This window comes from Podarcis pityusensis (assembly GCF_964106645.2).
Source record: "Podarcis pityusensis genome assembly, chromosome: 2".
Taxonomy (NCBI): Eukaryota; Metazoa; Chordata; class Lepidosauria; order Squamata; family Lacertidae; genus Podarcis; species Podarcis pityusensis.
This window is the reverse complement of record NC_138029.1, coordinates 53037250-53056969: the sequence shown is the minus strand read 5'-3', so window position 1 is coordinate 53056969 and position 19720 is coordinate 53037250. Positions and strand designations below refer to the sequence as shown.

At 39.7% G+C, this 19720-nt stretch overlaps 1 protein-coding gene and 1 long non-coding RNA gene across 6 annotated transcripts in view; one reads left to right on the top strand and one right to left on the bottom strand.

Moving 5' to 3' along the window:
• The window catches only part of CPEB4 (cytoplasmic polyadenylation element binding protein 4), a 53071-nt gene that overhangs the window by 15160 nt on the left and 18191 nt on the right, over positions 1-19720 (bottom strand). Inside the window, exon 3 of one of the 2 annotated variants that reach the window (XM_080997167.1) lies at positions 2394-2417. The exons of the other annotated variant lie outside the window; for it this stretch is intronic. Within the exon in view, the coding sequence (XP_080853293.1) occupies positions 2394-2417 (24 nt within the window). The remainder of the gene's footprint in view (positions 1-2393; positions 2418-19720) is intronic. 2 annotated transcript variants of the gene reach the window in all.
• LOC308472411 lies at positions 7744-19336 on the top strand. Of its 4 annotated transcripts, none has more exons than XR_013983462.1 (4): positions 7750-7810; positions 8464-8536; positions 9579-9664; positions 18096-19336. It is a non-coding gene; the product is annotated as an uncharacterized lncRNA (long non-coding RNA). The 4 variants fall into 4 exon arrangements; XR_013983463.1 differs by lacking the exon at positions 18096-19336 and adding an exon at positions 13803-15030; XR_013983465.1 differs by lacking the exon at positions 18096-19336 and having other exon boundaries at positions 7744-7810; positions 9119-12793.

Here is a 19720-nt window from a genome sequence, read left to right as displayed (position 1 = left end):
CAATGGGTTTCCTTCTTCTACCTTCGTAGGTACCACAATTAACCCTGGAAAATCATTTTTTCCAGTGCCTACCAACATTGTTGTTGGGAAAACTACATTTCCCTGAACTGATTTTGGTATGAGAAGGAGGGAAAGGAAGAGTGAGACGCCCCTCCTTTGCTTTCCGCTGCAGCTTGCTACCACTACTGCCTGAGCCAGAACACCACTAGTAGATGAGTAAAATCCAGGAAACAAAGGGTAGTTGGCTTAGAAATAAACTGGTTACTTCTCAGCTTATTTCCTAGCCAACTTGAAACAAGTTGAGGCTCATTCATCAGTCTTGGCTGTGCCACTACATAAGAGAAGTAAGAACTTATGCAATTGTGTGTTTTTCCATATAAGAAAAGTTCCCACACATATAAGATTAGCATGTCAGGGGGAAAGGTTATAGCCTAGCCTTACCCCTAATATGCCAGCTTTCAATGTACAATGATGTTTTTTGCAGAGGAAGCATTTGGTTCTGTGACTCTTCACTCTTTCAGACTGAAGTGATATAGTCCAGGTACAGGTGTATCACCACAGACAGATGTAGACTCTAGGTGGTTTTGTTTCCTAATAGTAACCAGTACCTTGATGTTATACAAGATTAATGGATTATCTAGGAAAGCCATGTTTCAAGAATCATTCTGCTATTAATTATGTAGGGGTCTCCTTGCTATGGTACTTACTGTATATGTTACTGCGAAAGTGGTACTTTGTTTCATACCGCTTAACATTCATATAGACAAAACTGATCACTTTAGCACCTGACTTCCTGTATCATTTCAAGACAAGCTGGAAACTTGTGTTTCTGGCTAGTGTTCTAGTTTCTTTTAAATTAACATTCACACGGAAGGAAAAAAATGTGTTACAATCCCTTTTTGATGAAACATCACAGTGCAGTTTTATTTAGAGTACACCAAGATGGTTGAAAACATTGTTCCTTATATACTGAATATAGCAAGCTACACATATTGTCAATGGCACTGTCATGCTTTCCTCTATGTGATCATTCAACAAGGGCAGCAACAGGAATGTCATAGGTTCCTTTTGACATGGGAAGTGGCAACTCTAAGGTTCTTGGCTGAAGGGCTAAAGGGCAGATCAGTGTAAGAAGATCTGTCTCCTCCTCTCAAACGCCTCACCTCTATGATCAAGGGGTGCCCCCAGAAGTCAAACATGTCAATAAAATCTGAGTCACTAAGAAACAGTGAACCAGTTTACCACAACCTATCAAAAAAATACAACTCCTGTTTAGAAGATGAGCACAACAATATTAATCCCATTATCATTACCAGCATTCTAGAACATTTGCTTTCTAATGTAATGATCTGAAACCACTGAAAGGGATGAATTCTCTTTGAAAACTAAATTTGCAGACCCTTTTCCTGGACTACATATAGCCACTCTTCCTTTTCTTTAGTATTAACTCTCCTTACTACTCTATTCTTATTGCAGAAATGCTTCCCTCACCCCAAGCAAGAAAGTATTGAAGAAGCTAAGCAAAGTGGCATGTATTCATGGTTATTTACTCAACATGCAAGTTCAGAGGATGAAGTCCGAGCAATGCAGTTCCCTCATTCCACAAAGCACCTAAGTGACTTAATTGCCAGGATCCATTTTCACAAATGACATGAAACTCCCCCCCAACTTCAAATTATGATTGCTAGTGCCCCCAACCCAAGCTAGGGAAGTTTTTAGTGTGTGATGTATTGTGCTTTTACTATTTTTTGTTGGGAGCTGCCCAGAGTGGCTGGGGCAATCCAGTCAGATGGATGGCATATTATTATTATTATTATTATTATTATTATTATTATTAAGCAGCTGAGGAGCTCTTCAAAACACACAATTACAGTTGTAAGGCTCCAGGCACCTCTCAGACACAGAGATTTTTAGCTTGTTCACAGGAGAGAACCAGAAAAGCAATCTGATTCCACAAGGGCACACTATTTAAGAGGCAGTATTAAATCACCCATGTCAGAGTACATATGATAACCATTGTCTTTTTCCTATTACAGTGCATCATGGCCAAAGTCACCTTTGAAAAATAGACCTGGAGCCCAAGTCACTTAGGTGCTTTTCCAAGCAACAACCACCCACACCCACACATAAGGTCAGACCTACACTGTAGTAACACTGATTGACGCCTCCTCATCCCCATGACTCAGTGTAACTATCCTAATTCTGCCTAGGTAGTCTTAATTTTGGGAGCCACTACATTAAGTTCCTAAAGGTTACCACAGCATGCAAATTGAGGAAGCCTGGCTTTTTTTAAAAAAAAAACTGCTTCCAGTCCTCCTTACAGAAGCAGATTGTGCATTAGCTGTGCCATGAGACATTTTAAACATCAGAAAATTAAAGAGGAATGTTGTTACCTCGCCTTCTCCCATATGTCCTTGCTGCATGTCAAATGAGAAGAAAAACAGCCTTTCAAACATTGTTAAATATATATATATTGTTTCACCTCCCTTATGATTGCTCAGTGGTTCTTAGGCTTTAATGCGCTGCAGACCACATAAGAAACCTTCCACCCATACCCACATCTTTTGTCACTGGGTACACAACAACATGACAGAAGCTAGCAAAGAGATCTCATTTTGAAAACTCACTCTTTAGCTGCTTTGTGCTCACAAGGGCACCCTGCAGATCTGCAACTTTATTAGTAGTGACTGTTTCTCTCATGTTGCTAGGACACTGCATCTTTCGACTTCAGTTCTAGCATTCTGTGTGTTTCCTCAATATCATGACATTTGGTTACAAGGTACCACCCTCCCCAGTGAAAAATTTACACAGGAAAAACTGACAGGACCATACAAACACCATGACATCAAAGACAGGAAGGTCAATGTCTAAGGGCCTACAACTCCCAGTTTAGCCCCACATCTAGCAAGTCACTTCTAAGCACATGATCAATTGGGATAAACCAATGCAGGACTCTGTAAATTAGGTATGAGGCATCAAAACTGGTTGCTTTCTACCTACATCTATTGCACTCCCTCTGTTATTTGTCAGCTTTGGCCATCGAGAATAAATCGCTCCAATACTCTAGCTTCTCAATGCTGCCAGTGAAGAAGAAAAATACAGCTATGCTATAGCTTTTCGAGTTAAAAAGCTTCACACATCAACAAGCACCTCATGCACAGAGCAGCAACCAGCAACGTTCTTTTTTACCTATTAAACCCAGAAACAAGATTACATCCCCCTAATTTCCAGAACAAGGGATAGTCCATTAGGCAGAGAGCATCATATGTCACATTATATCGTATTCAACACTTAGTATTAGGAACATACAGCAAAGCTTACAACCCACTATTTAAGAACCACTTGTATTGACTCTGAGGGTTCAGGCATTTCATCAATAAAAAATAGAAAATATGAACCCTGCAAAACATTTGTTTTTGTTTTCCTAAAAGATTTGTTACTTTTGTTCCCGATATCTCCACTCCCAACACGTTTACTTGACCAACTCTCTCCACAGAACAGAGCTTTTGCCAGTGGCTCTTCTCGCCTGTATCCTCTCTTCACTCCTTTCAAACAAATTAAAATACCCCTCAGTCACACAGGGTCTGATGAGGCAAAACTGGCAGCATGTTCAGAGGGGCTGGAGCTAGAAAGGGGTAATAACTGTACAGTGGACAGGAGAATTCAACACTCAGTATCAACATACTGGAAAGGAAGGTCTTGACAATAATTCCTGCTAAACATCAAGTATTTCATTGTTTATAAAACCAGAAAGGCCTAGGGTGTTTCTGTAATTACTGAAGTAAAAAATCTAGCTACACTACTCTGCCTTGTGTTTGCCTGACAGAGCCTCAAGTGTTTTCAGAGCATTCCCTGCCTAAAAAGCTATAAAATTCTGCTTGTGGTCTATAACTGGCTAACAAAACCAAATATACAACACAACTTTCCTTGTTTGGTACACTGACGAGCTGGTCAACATAGCTGCAATTCCTAGTGAGGCCCATGAGAGTGATGCTGAATTGGCAGACTCCCTGTTCTGTCACTTATGTGTCACAAGGAGTCTGGTTTTGACATAAATGGTACCAAGAAAATAATACAGACTTGCAGTAGGTTTTCCTGCTGCAGATTTCCAAGCTGTCTCTAACACAGATTTCTCACAGAAACCACAGCCAAACACTACAACTTTAAAAACTCCTTTAAATATATGTAGACCTATTCATGTATGTATTGAAATACAGTGACATTTGTGTCATCCACATTTATATTATCTAGACAACGCTATAGTGATTCTCAAAACATTCCTGAGATGAAGATGATGTTATCCCTGTATCATATATTTCAAAAAGTTTTAGATGTTTCTGACTCAAGTACAGACTGAAGTTTCAGCTAGAGGCAGAGCTCAAGTGCATTGCCCCAGTGGTAATCTTCACAGGGTGCTAATGTTTGACAGATTAAGACAGGGGTGGGAAAGCTCAGGCTGCAGGGCAAATTAGGCCTGCTGTGGTCCTAATTCGGCCCACAAGACCCATTTGAATGGGCTGTGGCGCATAATGTGCTCCCAATTGTTCTTCTGTAAAAGGGGTTTGCATTCAGTGCCTTTAAATTTGATGCCAAAGGAAAGCCCTAATGGGATTAGTTCCATTTGGAAGCTCCTGAGTGGAGCCATCCCTGCTTAAAGTGGGGCTTGCATTGAGCACTGAATTTAAACTCAGCACTGAAAACAAGCCCTGCTTTAATCAGCTCCACTCAGGAGCTCCATATCAGAGTCCCTGAGCAGAGCAGATCCCTGCTGAAAGTGGGACTTGTATTCAGCACTGAATTTAAACTAAATGTGCCTTGAAATTCAAGCCGTGGCTCCAAAGGAAGAATTAAGAGGGCACTTAAAAGTATTTGCCAAATTCTTCCTTTGAAAGTGATATCACACACCTGATATCACCCAATGTCATCTAAGTGTCACGGGTGGTCCCACCTATCTGTCAAAAGTAATAAGCAGTGGGTGGGCCACTTCTGGATCTAGCCTAGCAAAAGATTCCCGCACTGTTGCGCTGGATGATCCTTGTGGTCCCTTCCAACTCTACAGTTCTATGATTCTATAGCCACCCTATTTTCTGAAGCATTTTCCAGTATTTTTGTTACATACTTGAGAGAAGTCTACTACTTTATAAGTGCCCCAGTTCACTTCACATAAAATATGCCTTTCATCAAAGGAGCCAAAAAGCAGAGAAAGATTGCTTCTAAAACCTTTATAGAAAAATTTTGTCTGGATGAAAATCAAGTGATTTTAGTGCCAATTTACACAGCTTCCTTTGTTGACAAACCTAACTTTCATTGCTAGATTTCCCTCAATCCTAATTTGAAACTACACGAATGGCTCACAGCTGGGGAAATAGTCTGTAACTTCATCCCCAACCCCATTCACTGTGCCAGAAAACTGCAATCCTGTTATACTTATTGTTAAAAAATTCATTTACCTCTCTGAATCTCTGTAATGAAGAACACTTTATTATCTGCCCACTGTGGAAGCAGAACCATTATAAGAATATTTATAGACATATATTTGTTAGTATCTGAAGGTAGCTGCCTTTCCAAAAGAAAGTCATTATCACTGCATCCAGGTATTAACTGTAATGGGTACAGAGTTCTAGAATAGAATTTGAGAAACTGATGTTTCTGCTAACCATTCCAAAAGTAGTGATAACTCCCATTCCAGCTTCTACTCTTCATTTATCTAGGACCAACAATTAAAGGCCTGTATGGAAGGAAGAACTGACACGATCCCTGTTTGTAGGGCTGGCTCTGGATACAACAGACAGGCGAGAGATGAAAGATGATAATAGTTTGACCAACACATGGGGGGTGGGGGGAGATAAAGTTGTGGCAGCAGACACAGTACAGGAAAACATGAGAGTAGGATGGTCCTGCTTTGCAGGAGAAGCAGCTTCTGCGGAAAGGAGAACTTTGATAGAAGGAAAGGATGACTGTCATAGGCAGTTGGAGCTCACTTCCCCAAAACGTTACCTGAAACATTAGGTAATACTACACCCATCAATGCTGTTACACCAATATTTCCTGCTTCAAACAAAGTGTAAAAGGAAATACGTGTGGCATACAACACCTGCCTAAACATGCCAGGGAGCCCCAACTGGGCCACATCTCCCCAATATATTTGGAGGAAGTGTTCTGCTTGCATAAGTCCCCAAGTTTGATCCCTACCATACACAATTCAAAAGAATTCCAGATATCAAGAGGTGGGGAAACTGCCTGCCTCAGACATCAGTAAGCCAGTGCTGCTGGAGTGACAAATACAAATGAGGTTGACCAATGGTCTGCTTCCGTAAGGCAGCTTCATTTGTTCACAAACTGTTAAGGGTGTGTGCTGGTCACACTGTAAGAACAAAAGAAGAGCCTTGCCAGGTCAAATCAAAAGCTTATGTACTCTGACATTCTGTTCTCAAGAAGGCCAACCAGATGCCTATGGGAAACAATTGTGTATCCCAAGGAAAGATGATTACTCTGTAAAGTGTGGAGCTGCTTGTGATTTGAAGTTTTTGAGGTCAAGGGAATGATGATTAAACTGACAAAAGAAACTATAAAACCACCAAGAACCATTCAATCAAGCAAAAATCTATAGGATCTCATATTTACCTGCTAACAGTTTACTGATTCCCATTAAGCTTCCATTTTTCAACACTATTTACATACCAAAGTGGCAACACATTTGTTGTTAAACCAAAAATTCCTGTACAGTTTATTCTGTAATTACTTTCATAAATTTTGTAAACTAGGGAACATAAGCTAAAATGCTTAACCTGATCTACTAGAATGCAAGAAAAGAATGGCCTAAGTGGATCACAGCAACAATGATCCATCTAATCCAGCACTTTGCAACTGGTCAGATGCCATAGGAAAGTTCACAAGCAGATCATGAAGACGACAACCACCCCATATTTGTTAAGCAGATAGAATACCCATTTTTCATTAGTTACTACTGCTAATAGTCATTGATGTATCTAATCTCCATTAACTTGTCTAGACCTTTAAAAGAGAGAGAGAGCAAGAGAACCATCTAAGCTAGGAGCCTTCATCACATATTGAAACAATGAATGCTCTAAGCTGAAATGTGTGCTAAGAAACAGTTTCTCTGAACCTACCAGCAAACTTTTTCTTCCAAACTTCAGCTGAAATACCCCAGTGCTTGCTGGGCAGCAGTCACAGGAGCAGTCCTTATGAGGCCTGTCAGGCCCCGCCCCAGGCCAGGTGCAGAGAGGTATCAAAAGCCAAGCCTCTAAAGGTCATTAGCACTTTACTAAAGCTCAGGAAACTACTGGGATCCAACAGGTGGTTCAAATTGGTGTGTGTTCCTGGTGGCTGATGTTGCATATTGACCTAAGATTTTCAATGTGCTTCTATACTCTAAATTTTGAGTACAGTACTCGAAAATCACCCAGTTACAAATTACACTATCAACCATAAATACTGAGAATCTTGATGGTATTGAATTAGCGTCTGTACTTTGTAGTCAATTGTAGGCAAAATTGTTCCTGGGGCAGCTACAATTAGAGAGAACAAAGAATAACTCAAGCAGTAAGGAATTTGCTAGCATCACTGCATTGCTCTGATCTGAGTGAAAGAAACCTACATGCTACAACATAAAATATCCAACACAAATTTTGCTTAACCTGGTCCAGCATTTAAGAACAGCAAATAAAGTTCCGATCCCTCAAATTAATTCATGACAAATTGTCCAAAACCCTTCTTACATTTACAGCATCAGAAGAGAAAGATCAATTCATGCATGGGACACTAATGTGAGAAAGTGGCTCATGTGCAGGTAATGTGAATGAGATTAGCTCACATGAAGTTAATGTAAGAAATAGCAATGACAAAGCAGTTGGAAGGGCTAGATTGTAAAATACCTGAAGTTTGAGGTATATTACAAAACAGAACCCAAATTATTTATAAAAGAAAAAAAAACAATAAATCCAGCCACAGTTACAACCTTTAAGTAACAACCTGTTTGTAATTTCTCTGGGTAGCAGTCTGATTAGGGAACTTTACTTATAAAATCAGTAACTTTATTCAGGGTGGCTGTAAACACAATGTTCAGATTACCAAAAATATTAAGTCTTATATGCATATGCACCATACAAACTTGCATAGGTTTTCACAATATCAGACAGACATTATGGAATGGTTTATTTCTAAGATGGCCGATTCTCAGGAAATAAAAATAAGAAAAGTCACTTTTTTAAAAAAAAAAAAAATTAAATGAGCCAAGAAATGTTGAATGGCAAAATAAAATACTTGCAAAACAATTGTAGAATTCTCTTCTTTGGGCTGACATTTAACAACCAGATTAAATGTGTATACTGTATATGGAACACTAAATCAACAGGATAGGGCAGATTATAAATGTAATTATCGTTAAAATTATAAATAAAAACATGTAGGGTATTTTAAATTTAATTTTATCTCTTATACCAGGTCCTGGGAGCCACTCAATAACAGGTCTAGAGTTGCTGCCATAACCAACTATTCTACAGCACTGTCATTTAAGGTATCTAGAAATTTTAGCTCTTTGTCTTTGAATTAGACAGGTGCATGCTCTTTTTTTAATATGGTTTCCCATCATGATACAATAACTCAAATTCATTAGACTTTAGCTGCAAATTGGTCAACCCTTTTCTTATGGCTCTCAAATTAAGAGAGTATCTCCTTTCAAAGGAAACAACTCCAGTTTGGATTCCAATTCCTATCAGCTCCAACCAGTGACCTGTGATAATGTGGTTTGTACTCAGAAATATTTGGAGGGTACCACACTGGGGAAGGCTGTCCTATTCCAATAAAGATGAGCTAAGTTTTGAAGAGCTGAGGTATATATATATAAACACAGGTTGGAAACTGAGCTTAAGGTGAAACAAAGGTTAACTGCGCATTACAGTGATGCAGTGAGCAACATGTTTAAGGGCTGCTTAACAAAAGGGGGGGTGGTCATTTGTCCACTGCCTGAGCAGAAGAAACACCCCCAAACTCTTTAAAATGTTATTTCTGAATTAGGAGCTGTGAATATTGAAACACTGGCCAGAAATAGGGCATCTAGAAGAACTGAAATATATATTAATTAATGTTTCATTTACAGTTTTCTTTGCTCATCCCCACCCCACCACAACCTAAAAGACCACTGCAGGGCAATGATGGAAGAGGATATACTATGGCACTAGATATGGTAGAATAGTCAACATGACTGTCCAGCAATAGTGTTGCCATAATAAACAGATGGACAGAGCTGCCAGTGAGCTTTGTTGCATATATTGTTTCTTTGGTGGGTGTTTGCAGGATAATCCAGTACTTCAGCACTAAGTTCCAACACCTTAGGCAGTGTTCCTGTAAACTCCTACTGTCTGAAATACTGCATCATGTGGTGTATTGTATAGTGCTAAAAGAGAAATAATGATGCAAGGGTGTATAGTAACGTGAACTCTTTAAAAACATGTTGAACACTTTGTCTTTTCCTCACAAAGCAGGCCAAGGCACTGGCCATGAAAGAGGTTGGTGCTCTCATCCCCTCCTCAGGTTAGTTCTCCCTGTTCCTACTTCAGTTCCCGCTGTCACCACTGTACACAACCAAACCTACACTAATTCCTGGGCATAATGTGGCAGGTGAGAACCAAGGTGGAGTCACAAGGTGAGTGGCAGCAAATCCAAAGGACAACCACAGTAGGCTAAGGGGATGGGAGGCTCTTATCTCACAAGTTCTCTGCTTCAGAACTTCGGCAGTTCCCTACCTGTCATCTCCATCTTTTTGCTCACTCTGGTGCAGTTGCCACTACTGGCCCTGTGCTCACCCAACACTGTCACAGCTCCATCATGGGTCTGTTCTGAATGTACCTGTATGTCTATACATCCCAGAACATATTCCAAACAAGTCTCTCCAGAATCGCTTCATCCTTTGCTTATTTAAATAACAAGCCTCACTATATGCAAAACTAAACTTCAGATGGAATGTTCAATATACAGCTTTACAAGTAATCAGCTTATACTATGATTGTGCAATAAACTAATGCTTATTTAATATTTTTTATTTTACTTAATACCTATTTAATTAAAAAAACCCAGACAACTTTGTAGCAGGAACTGAAATTTATTTAAAGCTTTGAATGTCAATAGTCATCCAACACTTGGCTTAAAGGAGGGTGGGGAGGTAAGCTTACAACTCAGAAATAAAAATTCTTGAGTTTCCAAGTTTGAACTTGGTTCGCTGTAAAATGAAGTGACACTGATAATTCCATTGTAAGAAAATGAGAGAGATTGTGTCTTTATCTACAAGTTATCAGCTTAATTAGAACAGATCTACAAACGCTCCCAGGAGGGCAGACCCCAAAGATTGAAGAGTGTAATCACAGAATTAAATACAGCAGCTGAAATTTGCCCTGTCCAGCTGAATGCTAACTAAATACCAGGTTAGGTGGGATAGAAACTTTAATAGTTCCTCAAATGACTCTGTGGAAAGACGGAACCACCAAATAGCTTCAAATACTGCTGTATAAGCAATCAAGCACTGATGTTGCACAGCAGTGCAGCCGGCAGCCATAAGAAACTGTAAAAATAAATGCCCACAAAATGGCATTGGCATGTAAGTAGGCCTTTATTGCTTTGTCACTTATGATGTCACTAGCAACAGCCATTGCAATAGCAACATTTGGCCATTGCAATTGCAGTTCTGTGGTGTGATTGATGAAGGCTGATATATCACATTGAGAGTACGTTCCGAGAAAAGGAAACAACTTCTGAAACAGAAGTCTTTCCATGAAGAAAGTATTGCAGCTATTGAGCAACAAATAGATAAGAACTGCACAATCATTGCTCTAATAACTTCACATGAAGGGAGGCCCTCAAGAGTCCTGTTTCTGCCTATATCCAGCACTGGGGAAGAAAGAATTAGCTTGAGATAAAGGGAGGTTTGTGAGCTCTCTGTAAGTTGCATTTCTCATAGAGATGACTTTGTCTAATTCACTCAGTTTCAACTTAGAACTCCCTTGCCCCCTTTTTGGAACTTTTCAGCAGACCTTTGGGAAGTGAAATGGCTAACTGGTAAAGTATCTGCCTTGCATGCAAAAGGTCTCAGGCTTTATCCTCAGCATCTCCAGGTACAGCTGTGAATGCCCTATGCCTGAAACCATGGAAAGCTTCTGCCAGTTAGTCTAGGCAATACTGAGCTAGGTGGATCAGTGTATGACTCAGTACAAGTTGGCCTCCTATGTTTCTTTATAAGCTGTTTTATAAGAAAGGAGCAGTCCGGAGCTTGCAACCACCACATGGACATCAAGCCAAATAAGGAAACCAGCACCAGAAACACAATCAGTGTATTTTTTCCCGTTAGTTTTCATACAATCCAAAAAGGTAAATCAGACCAGCATGAAAACATGAAAGAAATTAATTTTGAAAAAGAGACACTAAGAAAAAAGGATCTATTAACTATGTCATTTCTAATGACCTCAAAATGAAGTTTGTTACACAGTCAATTCTCTTCTTTGTGACAGTGGCATCCTCTGGCACAGACTTTGAAATTCTTCAGACACCAGAAGAGAAAAGTAGGTTTCATCATAGAAGCAGTTTCTTTCTTCACAAGCTATTGTACCGTGGTTATTGCTCAATGACCTTGGCGGATTCTTGCTGCTATTTTGGGTCTATTCATTCTTTTGATGTGTCATTTTTCAAAAATGAGGCTTACATTTGTTGGTTTCACTGAAGTGAAGGAGAGCACCTCCAATGTCCTCTCATGCAGAGGTCTCTAAGTAAGGCACATTTAACTGAACTCCCACAAAGTAGATTGGAGCCAAATGACAATTCAATAGCAACATTCGTTAAGAAGTTGTCCAAAATACTGAGGGGTATGTCAGGTAGCAAATGCATTATAAAAGCCAACTGCCATTTCATAAATGCTACCTTAAGAGTTAAAAGTGATGCCTCGCCTAGAAGACATAGGATTCATTGAAAGGGCTGAATGAGCACTTTGCCTCAGACCAGCCTTCTGCAACCTCAAGGGTGGGGGATCTTAGGCCCTTTTCCTTTAAAGTTGGAAATTGCACTCCATAGCACAGACGGCTTATAAAATTCTTCTGGTTCAAAAGAGGTTTGCCATAAATGAGAAAGGGGAACTGCTATTTGAGAAAAACAATTCCAAAGCTTCCTTGGTATGCAAAGCTAATCGCACAGTTCTCTGGATACAAGCCACCCTCACTAAGTCCAGATAATAAAGCCTCCCTTTTGTATACTACAGTGTCAAGCATTCCCATTGTCAATTTTTATTTTATTATTATTTTGCCAACTAGCAAAATCCAAAATACATTTTTTCACTTTTAGGTCCAGCAACTTGCAGGTCCCTCTTAAGCACTGACTACAGTATATAATTGTTGTTTGAATAAAACTTTAAAGACATTCATAGCAAACAATGTAGTATTATTTGCTAAATTACGCACAATACATGTCACGATCTCAAGGTGGCAATCTAAGTTTAGGTATGAGAAGAACATAATGCATATATTTCTCTTTCCCCTTAGAAGGCAGGCTAAATGGCTTCAAAAATTCCAGAAATGTTACACCTCTACTTTCAGCTAGAATCAAAAGCAGGCACAGGCAAACTCGGCCCTCCAGATGTTTTGGGACTACAACTCCCATCATCCCTAGCTAACAGGACCAGTGGTCAGGGATGATGGGAGCTGTAGTCCCTAAACATCTGGAGGGCTGAGTTTGCCTATGCCTGATCAAAAGTATCAACTTCCCAATCAGATGACTTCTTCATTCTCCTAAATCTTTTGAAAGTTAACCCCATCAAACACATGTTCTAGGCTCCCCTCCCTTCCCAGTCCAGTCCACCCCACCTTCTACACTTAACATATTAAGTTAACATACTTAACATGCCAAAGTCATTTTCTTGTTTCTCTACTCATACTTTGCAGAAGCTTGTTCTGCTGAAAGTCCAGCACTCATCTTATCCAATACCACACAAGCACCTCCTACATGCATTTTTACACAAGTGCCCCACTTTCTTTTTGTTTTCCAAGAGAACCCACCTACTACTGAAACGAATGAAAATGAACAACAATGACAGAGGACACAAAAGCCTTCTTCAGGTGTTCTCTATACATGTTAAGTAAACATACAAGAGGGGGCCATGGGGAGAAGCACATGTGCCCATCCCCACCAGTTCTTCTGGGTTGGAGGCAGTCTTCTGAAGCTGGAAATCTCCTGCACTCACTGAGGCTCCCACACATTTTATAACCCTGACTTTCCAATTTGTGGAGGGAAATCAGAAGAATGGCAGGTTTGGTGGTGGTGGAGCTAGTATGCCTGCTTCCATGCCCCCCCCCCCCCCGCATGTTTACTTAACTTGTATAAAATATGCCTTAAGAGGGTTCGAGTTCCATACAGATCCTTCAAGTATCATCAATGAAGGGGGAGAAAGCACCAATATAATGATTTTGACACTCCCCTATCTCCTGAGAATGTACAAAGCTGGTAACCAGTCTGGTTATGTTTTGAACTTTAAAAACTTGGCTTCTTATTAGGCATTACCACCTTAAGCAAGCCACTGGGAGGTTTACAGCCTCTTCAAGCCAAGGGGTCACTTGGCTCTACTCATCTCTCTAAAAACAAGCTCAAATAGTGATTAGTTAGCATTATGTCTTATTTGAAGGAGGCAGCTTACTTTAGAATAACTTCCTTGAATAAGGCTGTATTTTAAGCATAGTTTCAGTGAGCTGTTTATTAGTTGTCCAAAATACTGAATAAGTCACTCATTTGCCTTTGATCTTGCACACTAGTGGCTGTGGCTTTCTGAAAGCTCCGTCAAAGGATGTTCAACAAGTCAGTGGTTGCCGTTTTACTGCAAATGGACACATGTGACTGCAACCTCAAGAGAAGTCCTCAAACCACAAAACCTTCACACAGAAAGTGTTCCAAGCATAATAGGCACTTCAGAAAAATCAGCAAATCTACAGAAAAAATAATGGGCCCATCATAGAAATAAATGAAGTGAGAGTTTAAATCATTCCTTTACTTCCCTCCTCATATTCTATCTAAACAGGGGTTTTTTTTTCCTTTTGAAAATTTGTATTGATTTATCAAAAACATATGGGCAAATTAATGCATAACCATACAAGCAATAATGAAACCATACATGGAGCAGATTCAGTATAAAAACAGAGGTGCAGTTACATATAACCAAGACTTGAAGCTGAGTCTATATCAACCAACCACATCAAGGAGTGAGTCATGGGAGGGGTACTTATACGGTGCTCCCGATTTAGATAATATAAAAATGGACACTAGGCTGCATCAAAACTGTTCAATTTGGTTTTGCCCCAGACTATACAGACTATACTCTATCAACATTCAGATAAAGCAATGTTCCATACATTAGAAAACCATGGGGTTTGCATAAAAAACTAGAATTTCTTCATATTACAGAATTATTACAAGGCAGCTGTGTTGCAATACATGCAACAGGCTCTCTAATTAATGCAGAAAGTAATGTGCTGTAGCTTGCTGCACACAGCACTTAATGTCACCCAACTAGCTTTTGAGTCAGCATTTTGCAACTTGAAAAAGACAGACTAAGAAGGCACGTTGAAGCTCTGAACTTCTTTGTGACACAGTCTTCTTGTCACCAAAATTTCTTTTTCTTGCATATAAGAGGTGGACTAAGAAAACACAAGCAGAATGTTTCTGCATCCTCCTATTTCTAGATTTTGCTTGCTGCTTCAAGAAAGCTTCCACTATTATTTAACATATTATATTGGGGCTTTCCCATAGTTTGCCAGTACTTCCCCATTCTAGTTGTAAGTGGCACCATTTTATTTTAACACTGGAAGAAAAAAGTGAGGTGTTATAGAAATCTTATCCTCAATGATCAACATACATAAAAACACTGTACAGTAGTTGTCTTAGCAGTTTAATATGATGCAACCAGCTGGGCTTGATACATTTAATGTACCTCCTACAATAACCTAATCTGCTCTCATTAATACTATCACCACTTTATTTTCATAGATTTTAAGAATGGAACAGGAAAACATATATATATATATATATATATATATATATGGAATGACTTCATCTAAAAGGGAGATAATTTTTTATTCTTCCTCAACATCATTAACCTAAGTATTTCACCATTTTAAGAGCACTTCATGACTTTGCTTTGGTTACTTTTAACTAACCTCACACAACAGTGTGAAAGCTTAGCAGAGCTGAATACTTAATCCCAAATTCACAGGTATATTAATCAACTGACGGTTAGTAACTTGGAAAGATTGTGGGGTTATTATTATTCATTATTAATGTTAATAACAGTTTGATTTATTACTCATACGTCACCCTAAGGTCTCAGGGCAGGGTACAACAATATAAAATACAGTACAATATTTAAAAGAGTTTAATAAAATAAAATAGGGTTATGGTAGATAAAAAAGATTATTATGGATAGCTCGACAAAAACATTAACTCAGTGTGTAGTGTTAAAAAAGAGGAAAATTCCAGGCAAAGCATTGACAAGACGACTATCAGTATCATAATGTCATTCTATAAAATCTCTGGTGTGGCTGGATTTGAAATCCATAGTACCCCATAGTACAGAAATGGATTCAATGCAAAATGGGCAACCAAAGTGATCAAGTGGGTTAAGGCACTTTCCCTACAAGGAATGACTAACACACTTGGGACTTTTCAGTTTAGTAACACCTAAAGGGTTTGGGGTTTTTTTTTGAAACAGGTTTATAAACATTAGACCTTTAATCTCAGGGTCATGGAATCAAGCCCCATGTTTGGCAAAAGATTCCTGCATTACAGGGTGTTGCACTAGATGACACTTGTGGTTCCTTCCCTACTCCACAATTCAATGAGTCTATGGCATGAAGGTGGTGTATATTGAAAACGTGTCCTCCCACTCTCATAATGCTAGAAATTGGGAGTCACCCAATGAAACTGGCAGTAGATTCAGGACAGACAAGATAAAGCACATCTTTACACAATGCATAACTGATGGATTCACTACCACAAGATGTGGTTACCAACACTAGCTTTAGATTACTTTAAATGAGGATTTTGTAAAATCATTCAGGATAGATCTATCAGTAGCTATCAGCCAGGGTGGCTAAGTGGAAGATTCATTTTCGTAAACAATATTCCACTGAATACCCATTAAGAGGGATGGACACATGGGAGGCCTATTGCATCCACGCCTTGTTTGATGACTTGCTGGAGGCATCTGGTTGATCACTCTGGAAAACAGGATGCTAAACTAAATGAAGGCTTGATCTGATCCAGCAGGGCTCTTCTTATGTTTTTATTATACCACTATCCTCCTTCAGTTAATCAGCTTCTTCCTGCCCTACTTCCAGGCAACTGATGACCATTTGAGACTACGCAGTATATTTTATTATAGGGAAGAAAGTATAGTCTGATTCATTATTATTGCCATCTCAAATAACTGTAGTGAGGAGGAGGAGAAGCATGTCTCTCTGTGTCAAGTTCAGTCCATGAAAGTCAAATCTCTCATAAAGGAAATGCAATTAAGTCTCTAGAGAAAGACTTCTGCAGACACTCTTGTGGATATAAATATCATACTGAAAATGACAGCTGCTCAAGGCAGGCAAATAATGGAGGATTCAGGAAGGTGGTCAACAAAAACAAAGTTCCCTAACATTTGACAATAGTTTAGAGGACAATTGTTTGGGTAGTATAACTCACTGTCTCTGCTAAAATACAAAAGTGCAGTACTTTAAAAAAAAAAAAAAAAAACATTCCAGGAAGAAAAACCAAGCAAATATGCTTCTTTAGGAGGCTATTGATACACATTTACCCCCAAACAAAAATCCCCTCTATATACAGGAAGCTGCCCTATACCAAAACATACTATTGATCCATCTAACTCAGTGCTGTCTACACCAACTGGCAGCACCTCTCCAGGGTTTAAGAGACAGGGAGTACTCCCTACCTGCTATGAATTGAATCTGGACCTTCTACACACAAAACATTCTCAACCTCAAAGCTATGGTCCTTCCCTATACAGACAAAAAAAAGTCTGCAGTCTTCTGGGGTTATTGTGCTTACAATGTCTCAAAAAAATTAAGAGAGAAGCAGTCTCATTGCTCTTCAAAATTCACCTACGATAACCAGAAAAGCATACCCTTTTGCAGCTATCACTTAATAGTGACTTACCCCAAGGTGAACCGATACCACAGCTTCCTACACACATGTTTTGTTTTCTTCAGCTTTTAATTATTCAATTGGGTATACATTTTAAAAGCTGAACGTAGGCTACTGTCTCTTCTTGCTAGGCAAACACATTTGAGAGAACAGGAGTGTATGTATGAGAGCTCGCGAGAACTTTGGGTAACAATCCTGATTTCTAATCTTAGCCAAGAGATTTGAACAGGTCACAGAATCACACACTCTTTTCCAAGATCTACATTTCATACAGCAAGGATGAGAAATCGGCAGCCTTCAAGTGGTTGTTGGATTACAACTCCCATCATCCCAACCATGGGTGGGGCTGACATCTGGAGGGTTAGCAGTTCCCCATCCCTGTCATACAGTAATTTCTCCAACCCTTTCTCATAACCCATTATCATGGCTAGGTATTAAATTGCATCAACCTAACCAGTGTTTCTACCACAATCAACATTTTGAAGCAGTTCTGCAAACCATAGGCACAATGGGAACCTTGGTTAACATGAAACAGTGTTAAGGTCAGTGCCGATGTAGTTATTAACCATAATGATAGAGGCAGGAAAAGAGAGAATTCTCACGAGAGAGAAGGCAGCTCACAAGTCTGTGGCCCATTCCCAGGAACTACTGGCCAACTTAATTCATCCACCAACCATTTATTCCATGTTATTATATGGTTTTATGCTAATTTTTCTCCTGGTGCAACTTTTATATTAATTGATTTGGTTGACTGTATTCATATTTTATTTATCTGAAATCTGTGAACTGCCTAAGGGACATGATTAATTGGGTAGTATATGTGACAAAAATACATTAAAGATTTTTTTAAAAAAGTTCTTCTTTATTTGCTAGTTCGTTAGTAACCATTTCCCTCTCAACGTTTACAGGCTTTCAGCTCCTGCAAGTCAGTGGTGCTTGGATCCAGAGGCAATGGTGGGAAGAACAATGGATGTGACCTGAGTATGGTGGGCTGCATTCCAGCCACACAAAAGTCAGAGGCTTCTACATTCCAGTTAGCCAGGAAGAGGCATGATCACAGTTCAATGACATATTCCTGCTAACCAGAATCACCCAAAGAGGGGCTGTGGCTTGGGAGAGTCCCACAGTCCACTATTAGGGCCTGGGATTCTCTATCCCTGACCTTAAGGCAATAGCCACTGAGGAAAAGAATGATTATCGTGTCTCCAGCCTGCCTACAATCAACTCTAGCTTTCTTTGCTTGTTTCAAGGAGTACTTCAAATTTTTCAGTGGTCAAAGTCTGACATTATGCATGATTACTTCTTATGTGATGAATGTAACATGCAGCCAAGCACTCAGTCAGATATTAATTGAGCTATCTGTGCTACCATTATCCGGTGTGCCAATCCAATTTCATGGGATTCAGAATGTTTTCTAGAGTTATAGTGTGAGCCTATTTTTAAAACTTCACAAGCAACAAAGGCTTCTGCCAATTATCTCACATTTGAAAGGAAATGCCACCTTGAAAAATAACTTGTAGTATACAGAAATATTTATATCCCCATTTACCCAGTAATGAGATGATGAATAGCTTTACAGAGTCACATCTTACATCTTTTTGGGATGCTTATTAAAAAAAAACAACCTATGAAGAGTTACAGTAAATAGCCTCTTAAAAGCGTGCAATGACAAAATAGCACAACTGAACTATAATAAATATTTCACATTAAATAGCTAAAATGCATACATGGAAAGTTAAGTACCTTGACAGCAATTCTATTTTAGATTATGTCTATTTGGAAGCCAATTAACCTAGATTACTTATTTATGAAAGGAAACCATGTCCCTTTTCTGCAGTTCTTATCAGGATGAAGCACCTAAAAGTACACAGAATATTTCCCAGACCAAGCAGTTCTGATTGCTATGATAAGGTGACCACAGACTCAGTTAAGTAAGACACTGACACAGTTTGCATGTAATGCTAAGCCAACCCATGGCTAAAGACGAATGTGTAAGCATATATGTATTCACAGCAAAGATGGCAGCAACTTCACTCCTCTGGTCATCCTACTGCCATGCTTCCTGGAGCAAAGCCATGGTCTGGCATGGCATCACATCCAAATCAAGGCTCATGGTGGTTTGCGTTCCCCAGACAAACCATGAGCTGTAAGTCCCATCCCCCCCCGCACCCAAACAAACCATTAGCTACAGCTTATGGTTTGTCTGGAGCAAGACAAATCACAAGCCCAGGTTCAGATGTAATGCTAAGCCAAACCATGGTTAAGCTCCAGGCAGTGTGGCAGCAGGCAAAGCAGGCACACAAATGAGGCAGGGTGAAGCAGCTGCCTCAGGCGGCAGAAATGCAAGAGGCAGCACCCAGCCTGCCCCACTGCTTCTGCCACCACTGGAACGCCCCACTCTCACCTAGTTTCGGCGAGAGTGGGGAGTTCCACCACTCTGCTTTGCTGCTGGTCTTGCTCTGCCCCTGGGGGCAGAAGGAGGCCCGCGGAAAAGTTCACTGCAGGGCAGGGAGTCTCAGCAAGGGGGGAAATC